This window comes from Terrapene carolina, unplaced genomic scaffold (assembly GCF_002925995.2).
Source record: "Terrapene carolina triunguis isolate 2854851 unplaced genomic scaffold, T_m_triunguis-2.0 Scaffold211, whole genome shotgun sequence".
Classification (NCBI taxonomy): domain Eukaryota; kingdom Metazoa; phylum Chordata; order Testudines; family Emydidae; genus Terrapene; species Terrapene triunguis.
In genome coordinates, this window is record NW_020664562.1 from 31,089,011 (window position 1) to 31,113,970 (window position 24,960).

General features: G+C 40.9%; 1 protein-coding gene across 1 annotated transcript in view; it reads right to left on the reverse strand.

The window, feature by feature from the left end:
- Positions 1 to 477: 477 nt before the first annotated feature.
- The window catches only part of LOC113407460 (prostaglandin F2-alpha receptor-like), a 29,744-nt gene continuing 5,261 nt past the window's right edge, over positions 478 to 24,960 (reverse strand). Inside the window, exon 3 of the mRNA XM_026656010.1 lies at positions 478 to 1,320. Within this exon, the coding sequence (XP_026511795.1) occupies positions 1,015 to 1,320 (306 nt within the window). The 3' untranslated portion in view covers positions 478 to 1,014. The remainder of the gene's footprint in view (positions 1,321 to 24,960) is intronic.

Here is a 24,960-nt window from a genome sequence, read left to right on the forward strand (position 1 = left end):
GGGGGGGGGGGGGGGGGGGGGGGGGGGGGGGGGGGGGGGGGGAGAAGAGCCCAGGGCTGGGGTGGCAGGAGATGCGGGTGGGAGGCAAGCCCAGGGCTGGGGCAGCAGGGGGGTGCAGGTGGGGGCCAGAGCTGGGGCAGCAGGGGGTGTGGGCGGGGGAGAGTCCAGGGCTGGGGCAACACAAGGGTGCGGGGGGAGCCCAGGGCTGGGATGGGGGCGGCAAAAAACCTAGAGCTGGCTTTGTCCCTACCATTCACAGCAAGCTGCAGCATGAGGTTTCAGTTCCACACTCCTTCCCCCTCCCTTTCCTGTTAATTGCGGCTGAGGGAATGCTGGGAAATGTAGTTCTTTCCCTGCTCCAGGGCTGGCTCTATAGGCAGGGAGCTAACCAAGGAACTACAGCTCCCAGGCCCCCCTGTTGGTTCTTAGCTCCCATGCTGGATTCTTGTGCCCCTGCAAATTTGCCGCCCCAAGCAACTGCTTGCTTTGCTGGTGCCTAGAGCCGGCCTTGCTTCTGACCTTAAAAAGCTATGAAGACACTTAACTACCGAGGTGCCACTATATAACAAAAGATTCTCTATTACCAACCAACAAGTTATTCCCTCTCCTCACGTGTTCCTTGAGCCTAGTGTTGGTGACCATCTGTACTCATGACACCCAGCGTAACAGTTTCTGCCATTGTGCTCTGTAGTCAGTGGATGATTGTGTTTTTGCTGCTGCAGGCACGGTGATGTGGAGCTAACTCCACTCTGAAATCTGTCTTGTCTGATTAAACCCCATTTCTGAAAGACACTTCTTTCACCCAAAAATGTTTTGAAAGTGATCACAGTTACTCAAGTGCACATCTTGGAATAGCAATATCAAACTGGTAACCAATAAGACCAAACCACTCACAATCTGAAACAAATACCAAACCACTTACCCTCATATTACCACAAAGACTAACAAATTTGAAGATGTTCTCAGGGTATGGTCATTACACTCCCATTATTTCTTCATACGCCATGTTTGATTTTATTGCCCTGTCGAGCTGAGTGGCTGTTGATTTATTTGTTTGGAACTAACTGGTGACTCAGAAATTGCTGCAACCTTTAAAGAATTCTTGATGGAGCTGAGTTCCCACATATGCAAGTTCATGATGTGCATTCCACAGCATCTCCTAGCAATCTTGTAGAGGGTTTTCAGCACAGCTTTCCTTAGAAGAATGTATACCCAGGGATCTAATATTTGATTCCACGTTGCCATTCGGAGAACAACAAGTATTGTTTCACAGGTTTCCATTGAACGATCTGCATTTATTCCAATATTGGCCATTGTCACCTGGAAAACGGAATATTTTTAATTAAATATTAGAAAACCATTTTAAAACAACATGCAAGTGACTGAAGTGATTATTTCAAATTACTCTCTCTAAGCATTATCTGATAATCCTCCCACAGATTAATGCTCAATAACAAAATAATGCTTTGTATGAATATAGCACATTTCAATCCAGAAAAATCCCAAAATGATCTTATAAACAATATCTATGTTTAATGGAGGTAATCAGAAAATTTCCAGCAGAGCACTGTTTCAATAAAATTTGCTAATTCGGCAAAAATCAGATCATTTTGCAAAGACAGCCCAATTTTGCTGAAGTTCCAACAGAACCCAGGCAAGGTTCAGTACCTTGCCTAGCTTTCTGCCAGTGAGGCCACCTGGCTTCTTGGCAACCCCCGCCCCCTCCACCCCCACCTCCCCGAGAACTGCCCTGGAACTCCATTCCCTTTTGCAGAGAATTTCAGAATTTCTGGTTTTCATTCCCAATTGGAATGGAACTAGATTTCAAACAACCAAAATCCTCTATGAAATAGAATTACCTTTCTCTGCACAGTTCTAATGGTTAGCTACTAAAATGCAACCACCCCTGCAATGGGGGCTGGCTGGCAGCCAGCTGCAAAATAGGGAGTAGTAGATATAGTGGCCAATGATACCGAGGTAAATCTTTGGTCATACAAAATATGCCATGGGTTCTCTAGATGTAGATTTTCATTTATACGGCTATTGGCCATTTTCACTTGGGAAATTTTTACACATAGACCTAGCCTCTCACATTTTGAAAATATAAATCTGTCTAGAGAGCACAAGACCTTTGTTTTCTAAGGTTTCATGCACATTAAACTGCAATGGAATGCAACTAAACTACCTCAAAGACAAAGGGTTGAGCTGCCTCTGCCAAGATTCAAACCAGCGGATCCTAAGAGCCTATATATATTGCAAACCTGATGCTTAGGCCAATAATCCATCCCCTCTTGCTAACGAACACTCAGAGGATTTCATTCATTCTCAGAAGCACTGGGAGTAAATTACACCTGTATTCCAGCGTTACTGCTACTGCCTGCCCTTGTAGTTCCCTCACAGGAAGGCAGCTTTCATTTCCAGATGCCATTCAACAGGACCATTTCTGACAGGGGAAGCCTGGGAGAGACACAGATTCAATGCATCTGAAAGGCAGCGTGACCAGGCCCTCTCTTCATGGCTGGCCTCACCCACTTTCTGGGCTGCTGTGGGTAGCTTTGAGACACCACTCAATAAGCAAAGGCTAACAGAGTCTTGTGCCACTGAGACATCTGTCTCTCCATGTAGGCTTTCTGCCACCAGGGACTTGCAACCTGGGTTCCTCTGGCTGAGTGAGTCTGCTGGGGAATGTTAAATTGTCTCTTTAGATTAACAACATTAAAAGCATCAGACATTTTTAGTAGGAGTACAAGGTCCAAATTATATCAGACTCAAAAAGGATGCAGCACTATTGGGTACCAGTTCCAAAGCCCATAAAGTGAGTTAGAAAAGTAATTAGGAAACAAGATACTTTATAACTGACACTACGACTACATTGATCTATTAGGTGTTGTAAGGATAGGTCAGGCTGTTCAAGTGCTAGTCTGGCATTTGTACAAACAGGGAATATAAAAAAAGGAAAAGGAAAAAAAGAAGAGTGAGTGAGGAAAGAAAACTACTGTTGAAGAATCCAAATTGTTTATTTGACATTTTTAAAATAACCTGTTGTATTCCCGGCTCCTGAACTTGGTTTGCTGCAAATAGGTAGAGCACTGCATCTGACTACAAGTTGAAGGGTTCAACAGAGAAGAACTTGAACTGTGACTGCATCTATTTGTATGAATGTTTCTGTATGAGCATGTGAAAGAGAGACCTGGAGGACCCATAGAGACTGTCTGAAAAAAAGCTGGTAAGCTTGGCAGGAAGATGGCTGGGAATTGGTATGAAAGTGAGGAATGTCTGAGTGCCATGCCAGTATAAACAGCTTTAAGCCAGCTTCTCTGAACCTGCTTTCCACTCTACAGTCATTGGGCACATTCCTCTCTGACATCAACAGTCCATTGAAACTTGGAGGACTCTTATGGCTTCTGCATGGGATCTATTCTCATGAAAGCTTTTCATTTTATTTATTAGAAGCATAATTCTGCAAACTACACACACACACACACACACACACCACTTACTCATTCCATAAAACTAGTCTACAGCAAAAGGAAGCACAAGAAAAAGTAGCAGAATTAGAGCTAAAACGATGGTATAAATAATTGAAAAAGCAGATATCATAAGTGTGTCTATTTTATTCACTATATGATTTTTAAATACAGATTTATAGTTTTCAAACATACGTCGAGGTCTCTTATTTACATGTACTTTCTAAAAATCCATCTGTTATTGTTCAAATTTGGATTCTGCAATTTTAAGCAATCCAAATTAGAATTCTGTACATTTTGGGGAAAGGGATTGCATAGCTTTCCAAGAAACAGAATTTCTCTATTTTGATTTTTATTAAATCTGTGTATTATTTTTTTCTTCCACACACATAGTGAATTTTAGAATATTAATCTATAAAACTTCTATGATTCTTTTCCATTCTAGTGTTAATCACTTTTAAGGAGGATCAATTTTCCATTATTTATAGTGCTGAAATAGGGAAATAATATTTACTTTAATAGTGGATTTATTCCTTTGTATCATTTTAAGATCAGAAAAAGATATCTGAATTGGATATATAATTTTTATGGTTTACATTATTTGGTAAGGTGTAACTGCTAGGACAGTTAATCTACAAGTTTGGTCTGTGCAAAAAATGGACATATGCAAACCCCCAAATAAAAATTATGTATATACTCCACAAAGTGCTGAAAGCTTTGGAATCCTTACATAGAACATGTCGAGATAAAGAGATATCTAAACATTTTCATAACTATAAAACTTTGCTTAACAGCCATGTTATTTAAAATACTTTCTACATAGCGTTCCAGCTTATGTTCAGTGAATGAAAGAGAAAATAACATTTTCTGATTATTAGTCATATGTTTGGACTCTGATCCCACTTAAAAGTAGTATAAGAGAGGAATAACTCCATTGAAATCAATGGAGTAACACGGACATAAAACCAGTCAGATCAGAATCTAACCATGCAAGCATGCAAATTGCAAAGACTACCAAAGATTCTGGAAATCAGGTTCACAGAAACCAGCGATGGAAAATCCCTAGCAGGTAATTAAGTCTATTCTCTTACCAATACTAAATTATTCTACAATCTGTTTGGGGAGGAAGAAGAAAAAGACTCTGTTCTGACCTCTAAACACCTACATATAATGTTCTATAAGATACCCTCCCCTGTATGGGAGGATAAGTGTTAATAGTCTGTTCAGACACAATAATTCAGGATTCATTTTATTAACTGAACTGGGTGCCTAGACACTATTATGATAAGTACATGATAAATTAGATATGCTTTTGGTGCTTTGTCCAGTCTAGTTAGGGTGACCAGATAGCAAGTGTGAAAAATCGGGACGGGAGTGGGGGGTAGTAGGAGCCCATATAAAAAAAAGCCCCAAATATCAGGACTGTCCCTATAAAAATCGGGACATCTGGTCACCCTAAGTCTCGTTTTAAATGTGCCCAGTAACAGAGCTCCCATTACTTTCCTTGGAAGATTATTTCAATTTCATAGATCTCACCAAAAGGAAAGGATTTTTGATACTTAGCCTAAATTTTTCTTTTCTCTCTCAAAATATTTATTTTTTTATTTGTATTACCATAGTGCCTCTTACTTTATCTCATTACTAGATAGTGGAAATTTGTATTTGCAAATAATTTGTACTATACAGTTGACAGACATAACATGTTAAATACCACAGCTATGCCCATTACTCCCTGATCATGTTAAATAATCCCTTCCCCTCCTTAGTAGTATTTGCACTAGACATGCACAAATGCATTTCCAAACCCACTAGAACTTTATCATTTCAGTATTAGGAAGAGAACTTGATTTGCTAATCAGTAAGCATCATGTACATTTATTACATGACGAGTTCATGATGATTTGTGGGGTTATCATAAGCAGAAACAGATTCCTTAAAGATAAATGTAACATTCCAATAATTCACTGCTTCAGACTTGGTTGTCTCACCTCCTCCAACCAGCAACCAAACCCAATGGAGACCTTTTCTTTCTTTTTTGACAAGTCCAAGATCCTCGGCCACGTACCCCGATTGAAGCTTGAGGATGGGGGGGAGGGGAAATCTTCCCAGCCTCTTTCTCCATTAGACCACTTCCAATTGTGCAGGCTATCCCCATACTTAACTATGGTTATCTCTGAAGAGGCACAATTGCCTACTAAATTCCACTGCTCTTTGAGAAGCAAGTTGTTTTCTCCCATCTTCTTTTATTGGGAAGCCAGCAGCGAAAGCCAATGCCACCTTCCAAATCCAAGTAAGGCCCTTCTGGTGGCTAGCCCATCCACAGTCTGAGCTAAGTGGGCCCAGGAAAACACTCCTTCTATACCTGCTATCCCAGCCTTTTAAGCACTATGAGGCAGCCATATTGCACTGGGCTAACGGAAGCAAACCATCCCCAAATCCTATCATAGGTGGCATTACTGTAAGTATTTCAGCCCCATAGTATTTAAACAGCCAGAGCAGCAAGCCTGGGAGAAGTGTGCCTCAGTCATGTTGTTGCTTCCTGCCCCAGAACAGCCTCTGTTATGGTGAGAGGCAGGGGGCCCCTTTGTTAGATCCTCAGAGAAAAGGTGCAGGAAGAGCCAGATAACCGGGGGAGGCCACTTGCATACTCATCCCCGATCCCTAACCTCAGAAAACAAAAGTAAGAAGGGAGAGCCCAGGTTCTGTTGGAGGAGGTTGGCACAGATGAACAACCCGAGAATTCCCTGCCCATGAAACTAAGAATATGTGGAACTAAGGAACTTAATACTGCAGAGCAAGGGGATAATCTACAGTGAGTAGCAGCGCCACCTCTTTTTCCTATGTTAGGTTTCACAAAACGCAGCATCATTTTTCAACACCCAACATGCTTGGTGAAAAAAGTTTAAAACATTTCCCTCAACAGCTATAAATCCCCCCTCATTCCAACTTGACATCCTTCAGATCTCTGCAGAAGGTTAGTACCCCCATAGAGGCCTCCCCCAATGCAACTAAAATTAGAAGGTGCCAAGATTCCACATCACGCTCCAAATATAAATATCACATAACTTGTGTTTCACTTCCAGTTGGATCTCGATGGCATGAGAACAACTAATAGGCTAAATGGCACAGCAGCTAGTCGCTTTCCTGTTCCTATTTAGAGACCTACAAACCAACGAGTCAAAACAAAAAGCACATTTCACAGCTAGTTACCAAACAGGACATACTGTGTTACTGGCTTTTGTACATTAAGCCTAAACACTCCACACCCATCTCTCCCCCACTGCTCCCTCCTGTGCTGCAAGAAACGGCATAAAAGTAGGCCACCAAGAGGATGGGTCTAGAAAGCAGAGCTGGCGCTAGGCATAAGCAGACTAAGCAATTGCTTAGGGCCCAAGCAGGTCAAGGAAGCCCCCCTATTAATTATTAGCATATGTTGGGGGGGCACACAAAAATATTCCTGCTTAGGGCCCCCACTGGGCTAGCACCAGCACTGGCTTAGGATCCCACTTTCTATATGGAAATATAAGAATCTTATGGGTTAGAGCAACCTTTCCCCCCCAATAGATTGTTAGGCTCCATGGGTTTTGTATGTGCCCCTCAGTCCCCTTGAGGGGAGTCTTCATATACCTTACAGAGTTTGCAGAATTCTCTTCCCCCTCCCATAAGTTTCACCACAGACCAGTAGAAGATCCTATCTGTAGAAATGCATGGTCTGACAAGCTTTAATATAGCTAAGAGATTTGTGGCCGAATTACATATTATCATTAAATCACACACGGCGGTGACAATGTAGTGCTGCATATCTCCCCAAAAACTTGTGGGAAAATAATCAGTCTGCATTTTATTCCTGCAAAAAGTTATTTAAATATTTTACTCTTCCAGAAGTCTCAACAACTGACATTTATAAGAGGCCATGTACCGTACATAAAGCTGCAACAGTCAGTACAAGCTGCCTAGAAGATTCAATTTTTTAGCATTTTATCAACAATGGAATTTTAAAGAAGTCGTATACATCTTTTATCTACAATTTTATATTCCCTGAAACCTAGGAGTTATCAAAGAAGTGCTGACACCAACTTACCTATAGCACTGCTATAAAAGTGTCACAGCTTGTAAATGGAGAATGTAAGTTACTGTTGAGCCAAAACAGAGTCCATGCAATAATTACATTTTTATTTGATTTCTTATTTTATACTAGTCAATTAAAAAGCAAGGAGTTCCCAGAATAACATCACATGGTGCATGTACTTCTGCTGCCACTCAAATACACACACCTAGTTTTACACTGCAGTATTTACAACAATATTTGGTCTAAAGTTTCTATTTTTCCCTAATGATCTCTTCCTCCCTATTTTAAAAACTATGGGCCATATCCTCATCTGGTGTAGATGGGATGTGCTCTTTTACACTAACTGTGGATGTGGCCCTTGTAGTTAAATTAAAACCAAGTGTGTGGCTTTTCTATAGAGCTGTGGATAAGAAAGCTAACAGGAGAAAAGGAAATGTTGCACCTGTTTTATTGTATGTTTGTTTTTAAAAAGTGAAAGTGAAGTCAGTAGAGCTATTTGTGTGAGTAAAGATTACTCACAGGAGTAAGGGCTGCAAGAACAAATCTTAACAAGTGAAAAATAAATGGCCTGATTCTCCTTTCTTTTCCATGGATGTAAATCAGGAATAATGCCATAAAGTTAACCGTATAACACTTGTACTAGAGCAGTGCTTCCCAAACTGGGGTTCGCGAACCCCTGTGGGTTTGCACATTACTGGGGGTTCGCCAGGAAAATTTCCTAATGGCGGCCAAAGGACCCCGGGCATGGGAGGCAGCAGGTAGGACCCGGCTGCAGGGCAGACAGCCCGAGCCCCATGGGGCGCTGAGCAGGCAGTCGAGCCCCGGTCAGTGGGGGGGCAGGTAGCCCAAGCCTGTGGCAGTTGGTGTCGGCAGCCCGAGCCCCAGCAGTCAGCGGGGGGTCAGCAGCCCAAGCCCCAAGGAGCGCGGCGCTGGGCAGTTGGAGCCGGGCAGCCCAAGCCCTGGCGGTCAGCGGGGACCAGCAGCCCGAGCTCAGTGGAGTGCTAAGTGGGCAGCCTGAGCCCCGGTCAACAGGGTCCAGCAGCCCGAGCCCCACAGAGTGCGGAGCCGGCAACCCAGACCCCAGCACGGGGCCAGCAGTCTGAGCCCCATGGTGGACAGGGCAGCAGCTGGGACCCCAGGCATGCAGGTGGCAGCTCGGACCCCTGTCCTTGGCAGACAGGGGAAGTTGGGCGGCATGAAGGACAGCGTGAGCAGGGGCCGGGCTATACATGGGGGGTGGTCAAGGCTAATTTGTCCCTCGCAGGGCACCCCCCTAGGGACAGCCCTGGTGGCGGAAGAAAAGGTGTTTGCGCGCCATACCAGCCGGAACCACGTTGTGGCCAGTGTAGCAGCATTAAGGTGCCTCAGTAATTCAATACCAAGTCATTCTCTCTGGAGTGCTGTTTTGCTTCAATGAGACGTGAGTGAATCTTCTCATTTTCTAGTTTGTTGGTGGTTAGCATTTTTATTAGAACTGTGTTATTTTTATTAGAACTTTTGTAGACCAGTTCAATGGATAAGTGGCTGAAAAAGGAAAGTGTAAAGATGCAAGAATCAGCTAGTGTTTCCTCAAGTCCACACTATGGAAAATCTAAGTCTAATGATCATGATGGTCCTGGAGAGTCAATTACAAAGAAAAGAAAATATGACGATGATTATATAAAATATGGCTTTACATGCATTGGTCATCAAGAACGTCCAAAACCACTGTATGTAATTTGTGGTGATGTTCTAGAAAACTGCAGCCTCAAACCTTCTCTACTTCTGCGCCATTTAGAAACTAGGCATCCTGCACAACTCAACAAGCCTGTTGATTTTTTTCAAGAAAATTAGCTGAGAGGAAAAGGGACATTACCAGTTTTATATCCAAAGCAAGTTCTGATAATGAAAATGCACTTGAAGCGTCATACCGCGTGAACTACCGAGTAGCAAAAGCATCAGGAGCCCATACCATAGCAGAGAGCTCGATTGGTCCATGTATAAAAGACGTAGTTCATTGCATGCTCGGAGAAAAGGCTGCAAAAAGGACTAACATGGTACCTTTGTCAAATAATATAGAAACTACATAGAGTGAAAAATAGTTCATATTATGCTATACAGTTGGATGAATCAACTGATGTAGCTAATCTAGCTATTTTGCTACTGCTTATACATTATGTGAATGAAGGTATGGTTGAAGAAGGCTTGTTGTTTTGCCGACCACTGGAAGAACGTATAAGTGGAGAAGATATCTTCAATCTGACTAATGCATATTTTCAAGAAAAGGAAACAGATTGGTCTCGTTGCCTAGGCATTTGCACTGATGGGGCCACATCAATGACGGGGAAGTATACTGGATTTGTAGCTCGAACAAAAAAAGGTTGTATCAAAAGTCTCTCCGACTCACTGCAGTATCCATAGACAAGCCCTCTCAACAAAATGCATGCCTGAGGGACTGAAGGAAGTGCTGGACCATGCAGTGAAAATGGTGAATTTCATCAAATCATGGCCAACAAATTCCAGAATATTTCACATACTTTGTGAAGAAATGGGTAGTATACACAATTATCTGTTGACCCATACCGAAGTTAGATGGCTCTCATGGGGCAAAATCCTTGTGTACTTGTTTGAGCTTAGAACGGAAATCCTAGGTTTTTTTTTTCCCCTCAACAGCCACCCTTTCCACCTTGCCAGCAGTATGGAAAATAATGTCTGGCTCCAGAGCCTAGCTTATTTAGCAGATGTTTTCTCAAGAATTAATGACCTAAATTTATCTCTTCAGGCCTCAATGTAACAGTTTTCAATGTGCAAGAGCGAGTTGAATCCATGATAAAGAAGTTGCAGTTCTGGGAAAGTTGTTTGGAAAACAATCAAACTGAGTGTTTCAGTAATCTTCATGACTTCCTGGCAGAACATAAACTTCAGTTGGATCAGTGCACTAAAACCAATATACCTGCACACCTAAAAAGGACTTTGCACAACTTTCAGGGAATACTTTCCAGCTATGTCAGGCAATGATGACTGGATTCACAACCCTTTTGATGATACCACTTTCTCAATGCAGATATTGAACACTGAGGAAAAAAAGAAATTGATTGAGATCTCCTGTGATTACAAACTGAAAAGGAGTTTCAGAAATCTGTCATTGATCAACTTTTGGCTGAGTTTAAGAAACAAGTACCCCCTTCTGGCAGAAAAAACTACTACAGTTTTATCATCATTTTCAACAACATACTGGTGCGAGAAAGCGTTTTCCTCATATGCACATCTGAAAACCAAATACAGAAACAGACTTGATGCCAAACTAGACCTGAGACTTTATCTTTCTCCAGTGGTTCTGGACTTCCAAGAGCTATGCAGAGCAAAGCAAGCGCATCCAGCACACTGAGGAAATTTAAACTTAAATCCCTGGAAATATTCATTTTTAGGAGGAGGTTCATGAGATTTCACAATTTAGTGAAAGGGGTTCACAGGTTGTTAAAGTTTGGGAACCACTGTACTAGAGGCAAATGAGATGCAAAGGGGCAGATTCTCAGCTGGTATAAACTAGCATAAATCTGTCTGACGGTATACCAAATCTACTCCAGGTAGGAGTCTGGCCCAATGTGTACATTCAAGTCCATGTCCGTTTGCTGCTAATACGTACTCACCTACATACATCAATTCACTGATTATCCTTCTGAACACAGTTACCTTGAGAGAGCAGTCACGCACTATGTAGGTGTGAAGGACGCTATCCTGGGAAAATATATGGTGAAGGGAAGTGCAAAGTCCTAGATAGCTGGTGCTACCAATTAGGAAAATCAAATATCCAAAGTTCAGAAAAGATTCTGGTGTCCAGGTTTGGCTGAGGATAACCAGACTACGGAGGTCTTATGGTTAACGCAACTTGGCTGGAGATCTGGGTTCCATTCCTGGCCCTGCCATGGCCTTCCTGTGTCACTTTGGATAATTCATTTAATCTCAGTTTTCCCCATCTGTAAAACAGAGTTCAACATAACTCACAGGAGTATTGTGAAGCTAAAATCATTAATGTTTGTGAGGTGCTCAGATACAGCAGTGTGGTGAGAAATGCCAGAGGAAAAGCCTACAGCTATATTAATAGATTTCCAATCAAATAATGAAAGGTCACTTTTATTATTAGTGAGTCAGTTGACACATTCAAAAGTCTTAGGACAGAGAATACTGCTGTATGCACATACCACTGTTCAAGTATCACATTTGTATAGTTTCTCAACTCAGATCAGAGAATTAGAGGTGGTGTCACTGATCATCCTGTAAAGTTCATGGGACAGGACAGATTCTGATCTCACACAGATGTTATATTGTTGTAATGTCAAAGAAATTATTCCAGCTTTACATCACTATAATTTTGATTAAAATAAGGCTCCGTGGTAATTTGCTGTCTGACAATCCAGCTACTTCTGACCTAGAGGTGTAAGCAGTTCTTGGTGCAGTTGTTGAGTTGGCCAGCACAACCCTCGGCCCACACCGCTTCCCACAGCCCCCATTGGCCTGGAACAGCCAGTGGGAGCTGCAATTGGCTGAAACTGCCGACGCACGTGCGGACGCTGCAGGTAAACAAACCATCCTGGCCCACCAGCGGATTTCCCTGACAGGCCGCATGCCAAAGGTTGCCAATCCCTGGTCTAGGACCTATACATGAGTACCAAACTGTGCCCAGCAAGAGACCACAAGAAGGAAGCTGTCAACCCCAATCTTGGCTCTTTTGAAAACCAATGATGGGCCACTCCTGGAGCATTCCATAATGGGGCACAAATATGTCTTCTGCATGTTATCCCCTTGTACACCCCGGAAATGGCTAGCTAGCACACTAATGGCTAGTAAGCACAGGGCAGTGGCTAGCCACTTGAGTACAAACCCACCTTGACCCTGTAGGTACGTACTCGAGGCAGCTAGCCTGTGCCACCACTTGCTGCTGCCTGTGCTTCCATGGCTACACTACTCAATGAGAACTAGCAAGAGTAGGTTCATGCAAGCTGGGACTCACACCCCTAGTTACAAGTGTAGATGTAGCCTTAGTGCACGGCAAGCTAGTGCAGGATAGATTTACACCATGCCATGCCACAAACTACATGTTTGTGTAGACAAGCCCAGAATCAGTTACAGTCTCAATGTTCTTGGGTTATTTGAGTGGAAAGCTAAGAAATTTTGGAGCTGAAAATAGTAGATAGCTCCACATACAATGCAAAGGCACATAGTGCCTAAAAAGATGCCAGCTAAAGAAACTGCCCTTGTAAGGCTGTTTGTAAGGTATGAAGAATGAGGTTGTTATGTGTAGTATTTTTTATAAATATCATATGCTCCTTAGGTTTCAAGTCTATTATTTGTGTCTATATTATGTAAGAATTCAATATAGGGCTGAATTCCGTAAGTTTTCCTTGCTCCTACTGACTTAAAGGATGCCACAAAAATCAGACCCATGCTCAGAAGGAGCATACAAAGAGGGAGAAAAAAGATCATAATTACATAATGAAGGCCTTTTCCCCTCCCTGTCCTCTAGAGTGCAAAAACACTGTATGCATTGATGTGGGGCCCAATCTTGCAAGCCCTTGATGCACAGGTCTCACAAGGACTTCAAGCAGTCAACTGATTTGTGAACCAGTGAAACTCACTGTTCACTGTGTTGTACATCCCCATTTAATGACTAGTCCACAGAGTTAATGTGTTGGCTGCCTGCTAGAAGAATTATTCCCTTAGCTCAAAAGGCAGGCTGCTGCTTTTAGCTCTGGCAATCATGGGTTTGATCTCTGGTTGTAACCCATAGTGGTGGTCATTAGAAAGACAAAAACAACAAGGAGTCTGGTGGCACCTTAAAGACTAACAGATTTATTTGGGCATAAGCTTTCGTGGGTAAAAACCTCACTTCTTCGACAGAAATGGACATTTATTCATAGTTATTTGTTTATAGTACATGTGTCTTGTAGGGTTGAGAAAACAAAGATATATTTTAAACACTAGGGGCCCAATCCTCATGTATATTCATTTAAGCCAGTGGATCGATGGCGATTTAGAACATCTACAGATCTGGGCCTAAGCAAAAGTGAATGTGACTTTTTTTAGTGTTGTAAAATATTCTCAAAGCTCTATAAAAAAAACTGGCTCACTTTTATACAAATAGCTTTACAGAAGTGTTTGTTAAAGGCTGTGCACTGAAACAGCAGGGAGAGTGAATCGCTATTACATTTACTTAGTTGGAAGAAATAAATTACAACTAAATAAGTTTTATTTTTTAACTGTTGACAAACAAATTAATCACACTATAAATCCTAATAAGGATGGTCATGAAACTTATCTTTTATTATTAAAGAGAGAGGAGGAAAAAAGATCTAATCTTCATTTAAGGATGATTTATTTTTCTCCCCCCCCCCCCCCCCAGGCTTCAGAGCTTGAGCTCCAGCCCAAATCAAAACTTCAAAGCACTATCTGCACAGCTATTTTTAGAGCACAAATGGGAGCCCTGTTAGCCTGAGTCTGTTGACCAATGCTGGAAGGCTCACTTCCTCAGGCTGTGTAGACATAGCCAGAGAGCAAAGATAGTCTCTGCCCCAGAGAGCTTACAAGATAAGTAACTGGCTGCACTTCAACGGTGAGTGAATACTGTTATGTAAATATATGATGTCATTATTAAAGTAGTTTAAAAGAGTGTTAAAAGCTGGAGAAGAATCTGCAATAAGTAAGTTTCATAGCTAGCACTTGGTTTCCTATCACTATGATATTCAGCAAGCAGAAACACAGAGGTAGATGAGAGAAGTTAGCTAGAGCAAAGTGAGAAGCCAAGAAGAGGATTTAAATGACGATCTCTTTCAAATATGAGCTGATCCTGCAGTACTGTTTGACATAGCTTTAATGGCTGTTTAAAGAAGGAAATAACTAATCTATTATCATCTGTGTGTGGGGGGGGGGAGAATCAGGATTTCACATTAATACCAAAATTAAATATCCATAATGATACTTTGGACAGCTTGGAGTATCGATATTACAGAAATGGTATAAGACATGAATTTATCAGATTAAAACTGGCCAATATGGAAGAATCGCTGGAAATGTTCCATGTGAACTTATTTTGGCAAAGAAGGTTTAGGTCACATATTTACCATTTAAAGAATTTATCAACCCACAGGACAAAGATCCAATCTCAGTCTAGGCAGCTATCCAAAACTGATTATTCAGTATATGATTTTTCAAGCAAAAAAGACCTGAGTACACAACTATCTTAGCCAAAGAACATAATCAATTCTACAGTAACTGAGCCCAAATTGGAATGCTTCCTATTTTGGATCAAGTAGCAAATTAAAAGTCTTTAATGAAATGAGCAGGTCTTGAAAAGTTTACTAACTGCAGGCATGCAAGTCAGAGATAGATATTAAATCTGGGTGGAGAACAGAAAGACTCTTTTGTGGAGGATTTCAAGATTTTGTAGTTTGCTTTCATTCTGATTCAGAATAAAACCCAAACTCTCCAGGAAAGAATTTCCGGAAAAAAAAATGTTTTGAAACATTTTGTTTTGACAAAAATGAAAAACACTTCAATTTCAGTTAATTTTTATTTTATAATACCACCAAATTTAAAAATCAAACCAAAACATCATTTTGAAAGGGAAAAAAATCAACACATTTTGTTCCAAAAATGGCAAAAATGGGCTGTTTTAACATAGGAAAGAATTCTTTCCTTTCTCCTACCCTGCCTTTCCCAAAATAAAATTTTGTTAAAATCATTGTTATTTTGCAAAGCATTTCCATTTTGATGGAACTGCATTTTCCAAATGAAAACTGTTCCACTGAAGTTTTTTCAACTGGTTCTAGTAAATATGAACAATGAGGGTGAGACCCAGAAGTAATGCTCTGGCAAAACCCATTCCCATGCCAGCTGCTGGTAAGTGAGCGTGATGTCACTATTTTAGGGCTCTGTCTTAAATATTAGTCTCAGTCTGGTAAGTACTGTATCTGATAAAACCAAAAGCTCCTCTCCCCTTCCAGAGCCACGTGGCTGCTGCAAGAGAAGAGATTCTCTACTATTCTACTAGACCCTTTTTACTACTGTGATGACGGTCTTCATCTGGCTTTCTTCTCCTCCCAACCTCCTGAGTGTTATACTGCCAAATCTGGAGAAAAACAATTTCTAAATAGTCTATGAGTAAACTATACCATGACTACTTTTAGAAAGCATTCAAAGATACCTCGTTTGAAAACTGACATGAACTCTACATAAACTCACATAAATAAGTTGAAAATATTTCTCCTCCTCTGTATACCATGGCTAGTCTAATCTCTGCAATCCAGATCAGTCCCATACAGCAAATTATTGCTCTGAAAGGCTGAGGCCAACTGGAATTTTACCAAACTTGAGAAAAAACAGATCACTTATGAAGACAGACAACATTTGTGAAAATCCAGCATTACCCTAGGTGTGTATATATATATATATATATATATATATAAAATAGAGCATAAACCCATGATTTAATTCTACACAGTGCAAAAAATATACCGCTATTTATAGTCAATTCTATGTAATGTGTTGCTATGACTGAGAAAGATATGATATAGTTATGGTTCCACCACAGATATATTTTATTTTATTCAAAGAAACTATATTTCTGAGGGTAGGGTGGGAAATCATTAAATTAAAGGCTGTATCAGTCCCGAAAGTGGCATAAATTAGTGTAACTCCAGTAAAATCAATGGAGCTATGCAGATTTACATGAGCTTAGGATCTGCCCAATGGTTCACATAGCTACCTCTCTCTAAATAAAGCATTGTAAATTCGTTTTATACTTGTGTGCAAGCATCAGGAAATTCAAAGCTCTGATTCCCACAGCAACAATAATTATTTAAGTATGGTACTATATGAGGTTTGTAAGTATATGTGGTACCAGGGTTTAATTGTGGCTGCTGCAGAAATCAGAGCTTCGAATTTCCTGATGTTAGTTTGTAAATTGAAACAAGCAAACTTGATATAAATTTACCAGAGATTCCTCCAAACAAACCCAAAACAAAAATTCTTTCTATACAACAATTCCTTTGTACTGACAATAAGCAGCTGAAATTTCAGCCAAAACAGCCAATTTCCCCCCCAGAAATTTATAAACACCTAAAAACACGGGCTCATAAAAAGGTTCATAGCAATGTTCCAATAATAAAACCATTTAGTACATTAGCAGTTCATTCAGAGGAAATCAAACAGGAATGATAACTGAATTCTCCCTATGTTAAAGGACATACTCTAAAAGCTGTCTGACCATCCAGAGCCCACCAGATCAGGAAAAATGAGGCTGTTTCTCCCAATGAAGCTTGCAAGCCTGATCAACGCACAACAGAAGATTTATTTTTCCATAAGGACTCAGAAAAGACTGTTTTCAGTCTCAGATCCTCCTACTTGGGCTAAATAGCAGGTCTGAAGAAGAAATAATCTCTAGAGGATAGTAATCTTTATAATATTGATTCTAGGAGTAAAGATAATGAGCCAGATCCTGCAGACCTTTTCCAGGCAAAAACCTCTCTTTTCTTTCCCCTATAAAATTAGTTCACTTCTTTTAGATGAGGTGAAAGAAGTAAGCTCTTGAAATGGGCTTGAATTGGGACCATGTGCTGGATTTGCGAGAGTAATGGCTATTTCTTTTTAAGCTTGTGCACCAGGTCAGCATTTTCCTTGGATGGGTCAGCCTGCTGCAGAGCCAGGTTGTAGTGTTAGCAAGGTCTAGCACTAAATTTATCATCTTTTTCCTATCAAGACATTTTGTCTTTTTCTTTCTCTTTGCAGCAGAAAAAAGAACCATGTATATCAACCTACTAGTTTTCAAACATCTCAAACTAACAAAAGTAAGGATAAAAAAAAGTGGAATAGTTTCAACCAGTTCTATTTTAAACTCTCGAATTTGCTGAACAGAAATACTAAGGGCGCTATTTATGGCACTGTTTTTTTATGTAGTAGCAACTTTTAAATAGCTGCTTGGCCAGATGAGTGAAGAGATTTAACATTACCACCAGCGATCTTCAGAAACATATTTGTACTAATTCAAGGACTAATTTATCCTTGTTCAAATAAAAAGTTAATTCTTTTTCATTGGGCTGCAGCATCCTCCAGAAAGTTAGCCTGAAGCTCATGAAATAAACACTGATATCCCTTCTTTATGAAATTTTCCATTCGGAAATACTTGCCCTCTCAAATGTATGATTCAGCTACCAAAAAATCAACTGCCAGAGACCATAAGAGAGAATCTACTGTACTTTAAAGCTATTTTATTTTGTCAGGAAATAAAAGGAGATTCAGCATTTTTTTTTTTTTTTGAGATAAACTGCAGAAAGAAAGCAATGAGCAGATATAAATGTGATGAGATTTCATACACCTCAGAGTAAGGAAATATGGAGATTTAATCAGCCAAGACACAAAAGTGTGATATAGAAAGCAGTAATGCAGAGACAGACTTCAGGGTTAGCATGAGAAATACATTGGATATAAACTTGCAGGGTAATACCACTGTATTAAAACACGTATGTACACACACGTACTAAAGTGATATGTATAGAAGTTCTTGTAAAACAAAGGCAGTAAGAATGCTTTCCTCTATACTAGTAATAATTAAGGGCCAGATCCTCAGCTGATGTTAAGCAGTGAGCACCACTGACCTCCAAGAACCTTTGCCGATTTACATCAGCTGAGAATCTGGCCCCAGTGATGGAATTCTACATGCAGCTGCCCAGAACAGAGGCAGCAAATTGTACTCCAACCATATAGCCTCCTTCACTAACATGCCCTTCCCTTCTCACCTCAGAACAAGAGGCACAAGGGCATGTAGAAGAGCCATTTTGCCAGCTGTACTCTACCCAAGGAACTTTCCCTACATGTGCTATTCCCAAGGTGGTCAGTTCCAGGCAGTTTAGGGGCCCTTTAAACTAGCTAAACTGTGGGGGGGAAGAGGGGAAAGGAGCTAACTGGAATTGGGACGCCGGACTGAAACCCAGCTCCCTATTGTAACTACTGCACCACTCTTGCATTTCAATAAAGATAATAAAAGAACAATGAAGAGTTAGAGTAAGTTCAGAGAACTGCAATTAAAATAAATGGAAAAGATGTTTCTCCATAGCTGGAATGTGATCCTGTACAAAAATTTAATCTCAGACCCATCCCATGTGGAATTACAGGAAGTACATTTTACTCCTCCAAATAGCAAAATATTGAGAAATGCAATTATCTCTTCGGCCACAGAGAATTTATGTGACAAAGTCAGAATCTCTTCAGATGAATGTAGCTCCAAAAACAAGCAGTTTAAGAAATAGGCTAGGCAGCATGTCACTGTCAAAAGAGCAGCTCTGTGTAACAGCATATATTGTCATTGACATGCATGCCACAAAATGCTGCAATCCCTTCTGCTTTCTTTGGGAATCCAACCTCTTGGGGCCAAATCATGCTGACCTTACTCATAAAAAAAAATTCCCCATTTGCTTTGATGAATAAGGATGAGCAGGAATTGCCCTTTGGCAACACAAAACATGACTTGACACAATCTGGTTCAGCACCGAAGTTGTGTGTTAACATTTTTGGAAAATATTATCATGAAACAGTCTTTCAGATTATCAGGCAATCCACAACAAGCATAGAGTCATTGGGACCATTCATCCCACACATGGGTCATGCCCATACAGGGAACAGTAAAATATGTGAGTTTCCTCTTCTGGAGTTTCCTATGAATTCTCCCATCATGATGAAAGAGGAATGGACTAAGCAGGGTGTTCAGTTCCCCCAAACTGGCAGATCCCCCAAGAGCTGCATTACTCTAAGGGAGACCATGGAAACTGTGCTCTACACTGCGTCTGCACTCTCTCCTGCTCCCTTGCAGCAAGGCTCCCGCATGAGGGCAGAAAGCACATCCTCACAGCCCTGCACATCAGTGACCTGCTCATTTCTGGCTGGGAAGCATAAGAAAGTCACTGTCTCAATGTATGTTAGGTAAGAGTCATGGGTATTTTTATTATTATGCACATATTTGTACTTCACGTGCCCCTAGAGGCTCCAACCAAGATTGAGATCCATTGTCCTAGATGTTGTACTTACACACAGAAACAGACAGTCCCTGCCCAAAGAGCTTGCCATCTAAACAGAATACTTTGGCACAGAAGAAAGACTTAATACTTTTACATATATGATTTAAATACTAACTACAAAGAGAAAAAAAGTTATATTGCATTTAAATATTTAACAGTGGGTATAAATCAATGGATAGATGTGCAATATTTGGGAACATTGATTTTATAATGAAAACTGAGTATCTTCATTTAGAAAGTAGGTGCCATTCAGTATTACAGATATTACTGAACCAGAGGAGAAAGTTACACATAGCAGTGTGCACATAGCAGTTAACAATAACAAACTCGATTAGAAACTAAAAACAAGATGTGCAATTCTACGGAGGTCACTCATGCCCTTGTATTTGTAATCCTTATCCCCCACCACCTTTACCTCCATCATTTTGCCTTCCCAGACTTTGTCACACCTCAACCTAACTCATGTCAGCACAACTCCCACTCACATCAAGCTCTCTAGTGTACTAGTTCTTCAAGATAGAGAGTAGAACCCCAGTCCATTGACTTCAATGAGAAAGACTACCATTACCTTTTCTTTAATATGAAATGTAGCATACTTTTGGCTACTCAAGGAATGAACAGCAAATAATAATTAATGATAAATGGATGGAAAGCCCATTTGGAAAGCTAGGACTATATTTTAGACACTTGCTTATTTAAAAGGTATTTTTACTTGAAATATCAGTAAGAATCCCCTATACTGGTGGATAAGCGTGATACAAATATTAATTTAATATTTTGGTAAATAATATGTCTGATTTGATGCCTTATCTTATTCATTCAGGTGCATATTATATTATATAATCTAAAACAAATCATTTATACAAAATCTTTTGGGGCTGTCAAATGGGAATTTGTAGATGGCGAAAATCTGTCTGATCTATTTACAAACCCCATTTGTCAAAAGTGTTTAGGAGAAGGTCAAAAATATTTGACTATTTGGCTTTCAAATACAGGACAAGGAACTGAGAAAGTGATGTGCACCAGGCAACACAAATTTAGAAGGGATGGAGTCTGGATAAATGGATTTTATTATCTACTGTATATACATATATGCATGATGCTTGTGCTCTGATTTATGAAAGCAAAACTCCACCAATGGACTAATAAAATGATATGTGCTCCATCATAGCTATTCAATTCCATTCAAAGAACGGGTGGGTAGCAGAACAGCCCAGACTAGCCCAACACATACGCATGCACATAACTGAAGCCAAAATTTGAGCTTAGATGGAAAACACAGAATTAAGAACCCAATCCTACCAAGTGCTGAGTGCCCTCAACTCCTGCTGAAGAAGTTAACTAAAATTATGCCTGTTTTGACCAGAAAAAAGTAACTATATATTCAGTTCGAAATTAGTTTATCTGTTTACGCTTGAATAAGGCTAAGAGAACATTCACTCTATTATATTATTCAGTTCAATGCTGAAAGTGTCTTTCGTATTCATATTCTCATTTATCCCAGATGATTTTCTTTGCCCGACTGAATATTCTTTGGAATCATCCCTAAAATGCCCCTTCAGCTCAGTACTACGAGAAATAATACTTACTGCTGAATTCTGGATATGCTCCAGTCTCATGTTGCAGATGTCTCCAGTTTATAACAACACGTTCTTGACGATACTTTATTTTCACTACCTATGTATGCTCCACTACGCTCTAATAAAATGCAGTAGTACTGTATGTACCTTATAATGATGTGTTTATCTTCTCTGAACTGAATAATTTTTAAAATAAAACAAAAATGCATAAGTGCTGACAGTTTAGGAAATTAACTTTTATATCCTCAGTAGAATCAAAATAGTTAAAGACAGTAAATCCCCAATCCTGCAAAGACTTACAAATGTGCTTAACTTTATGAACAGCCACATAGAAGTCACTCTAGGGCCAGGCCCTAGACCATCAAGTCCATTCCTCTGCAAGAACATGGCTTAATCCCACAATAGAAGACATCAGGTTGTTAAAAAAATGTTTATGCTGAAGTTTAGCCAAAAATGGCAATTTAATACACCCTTAAGTACTCATTTTACTAGCAATCTGGGAATTGCAACAATCTTTGGGTTAAAGGACTAGTCTTTCACCTCAACACTTGCGTTTCTAAATCAAATGTGAAAGTGAGTTTGTGATTTTATTCTCATCCCCAAAGAACATTTGTCCACCCTGCAAAAGCCAGCACAATATTTGATGACAATCTGGCAAGCCTGGACTTGAGACATCCAGAGCTAGAATTTCAGGAGTGCTGAACATGCACAATGCGGTACACTGGCAGAGCTGTGAGGAAGATTTCGATAGTACCTGCCGGTACTACCCAACTCTGACCAGAGCTGTCACAGGAACATATTTATATAAATTTTCAATTACAAAAATTAAGCATTAAGTCATTTGTCAGTATAAATCACAAACAGAAGAGAGATCTAAACAGCAGGATTCGGAGTAAAGCTTATCAAGATAACAGTAATTCATATTTAACTACCATCTATATGATGCAAAATATTTTATCAAGAGTGCAATGATTTCAAAATATTTATGGGAGCACTGATCCATCTACAAGCTTTAGAAAAAATATGTGTATGTACTTAGGAGATTGAAAGTTCAGCATTTTTTCCTCTAGAAAGGAGGCAGCAGAAAGGGCACAGTAAGGAAAAGAATGAGTGATAATGAAAAACAATTAGAGTAGTTGTAATTCAGTGTTTCACCATATATTGCACAAACAGAACATCTCTTTTGAATGAAAAGGCAGGTTAATAGTTCTTTTGACATTCAAAGTCCTTCTGGAATTAAATCAACTGCAATCTTTAAGGACAAATATTTTATCTGAAAATAAATATTGGAACTGGGTAATATATTGGGGTTTTTTGACAAGTAAACTGATCACTTCAATTACTTTTCTGGATAGTCAATCTGTGCTTACCTCAAATTTATTTCAGGACGTCACTGGAAGTAATAGTTCACTAAAAAAAAGCCTACATTATTATCCTGAAGACTTCGTCCACAAAGTACGTATGAGAGACATGAGACTGACAATAATGTTACAAAAAGCTAAGATTAGTTAAAACGGTATTGTAGTGCAAGTCTAGAGAAATCAATAAAAAAGCTAAGGTGAAATTCTTTTGACCCTTTTGAAGTCAATGGCAAAACTCCCTTTGATTTCAATAGGGCCAGGATTTCAATAGGGCCAGGATTTCACCCCATGTCTTCACTGGTCTCTATTATAGCAGATACTCTTGTTCTGATCACACACCCGTTTTCCACCAGTGTAAGAGGAGCATAGGGCATAGGCGCCGACTTCCCCTCTACCCGGGGGGTGCTCGACCCCCCCCCCATCCAGGCCCGGACCCCACTCCACCCCTTCCCTCAAGCCCTCGCCCCCACCCTGCCTCTTCCCGCCACTGCTCCGCCCCCACTCCACCCTTTCCCCCAAGTCCCTGCCCCGCCTCTTCCCCCAAGCCTCCACCCCGCCTCTTCCCGCCCCCTCTCCTGACCGTGCCCCATCGCCACTCCTCCCCATCCCTCCCAGAGCAGACCTGCATGCTGCAAAACAGCTGTTCGTGGCAGGTGGGAGGCGCTGGGAGGAAGGGGAAGGGAGTGATCAGCGGTGGAGAGGCGCTGGGGGGCAGGGAGAGCTTGGTTGCCGGTGGGTGCTCAGCACCCACTAATTTTTCTCTGTGGGTGCTCCAGCCCTGGAGCATCCACGGAGTCAGCACCTATGGTATAGGGCCCTCTTTCTAAAAGAAGAATTAAGATTCAGTGTTGCTCATGTCTTAACTTCCCTCACACTAGTACAAAGTTAAACTCTTTCAAAACAGGTACGTGGTTATGTTAAACCATTTTCATAAGTGTGTGAACATGAACACTATCCTCTGGGACCCAGTTCAGATGTGCTTTATAATGCCATCATAGGACAGAGTAAGAAACTTTAGGATTCTTTACTATATGATAATCAAGTGTGTTCCAACTCTGATTTCTGACACAGTTTATACCAGTGGTTTACAGTTTATACCATGCAGCCCATCAGGGTAATCTGATAGCAAAATGTCTCCCGGCCCGCAGACGTTGACTGTCCGCAGGCACAGCCTCCTGCAGCTCCCAGTGGCCGCGGTTCACCATTCCCGGCCAATGGGAGCTGCGGGAAGTGGCGGCCAGCACATCCCTGCAGCCCACTGCTTCCCACAGCTCCCACTGGCCAGGAGTGGCGAACCGCAGCTGTGAGGGGCTGTGCCTGATGGTCAACATCAGCAAAATGTCTCATGGCCCACAATCAGATTACCCTGATGGGCCGCAGGTTGCCCACCACTGGTTTATACTGACCTGACCTGCATTAAGCAGTTTGGAAGAACCACTGCAGCCAGTAACATGCAGGCACTAGGTTCTGTGCTGTGTTTTGAGGGATTGCCTGGGAGCACCAAGTCCTAATGCTGATCTGCAAAAAACTTTGCTAAAGCTCTGTTTAGACTACAACTAAACCAGGTTACTTATATTTAAATCGCACTTGAAATTAAGCCATTACCAAAAACATCAAGTACAGCTCAACCACTGTTCTTTAACACAATTCTGAAATGGATTTTAAAACCTATGGGTTGCACCAACATATTAGGCAGTGTGGCCAAGTGGGCAAAGCACTGACTTGAACTCTATTCCAGCTCTGCCATTGATCTCCTGGGATACCTTGGACAAATCACTTCACCTCTATGCGTGTTTCGCCATCTGTAAAATGGGGATAATAAAACTTCCCTTTCTAAAGTGCTTTGAGATCTAATGAGGAAAGTTGCTCTATAAAAGTGACATGACATCATTAACTATTTCTAAACTTTACCTTCCTTAAGATGGTTTATAACTTGTAGTATGAAGTGGGCTTTATAGGCCACATCTGTGACCATGGTGCCCACCACTAACAACTGGCAGAGCCCCCCGCCCCCCACATAACATAACGCACATCAAGCCTGGCACACTCATTGTTGTCATAAGATATAACTCAAAGGTGTCACATAAGGTATCTTATGTAAACTGGTGATATGCTGGTCATGAGTATCATTGCATGATGTACGCACAGATGGGGTGTAAAGAATTGTGCCTGTGTGCTGAAAACGTGTTCCTAAAATATATTTTGAGGGCAAACTTGATAAACAAGTTTGGCTTGGACAAAGGACTATGGATTCACCTATTTGTCCTCTGGCTTACAAAGCTTGACCCATTGAAAGCATATTTACATATAAGGTAAATAAAGCCACCAAGCTAAATGAACAGGGGAGAAGACACTTAATCACATTGGGGGAGGGGGACAACAGACTCCACATCCCTAAAAAGCCTTCCTGGCTCTTGAAACAGAGACAATAGACCTTGG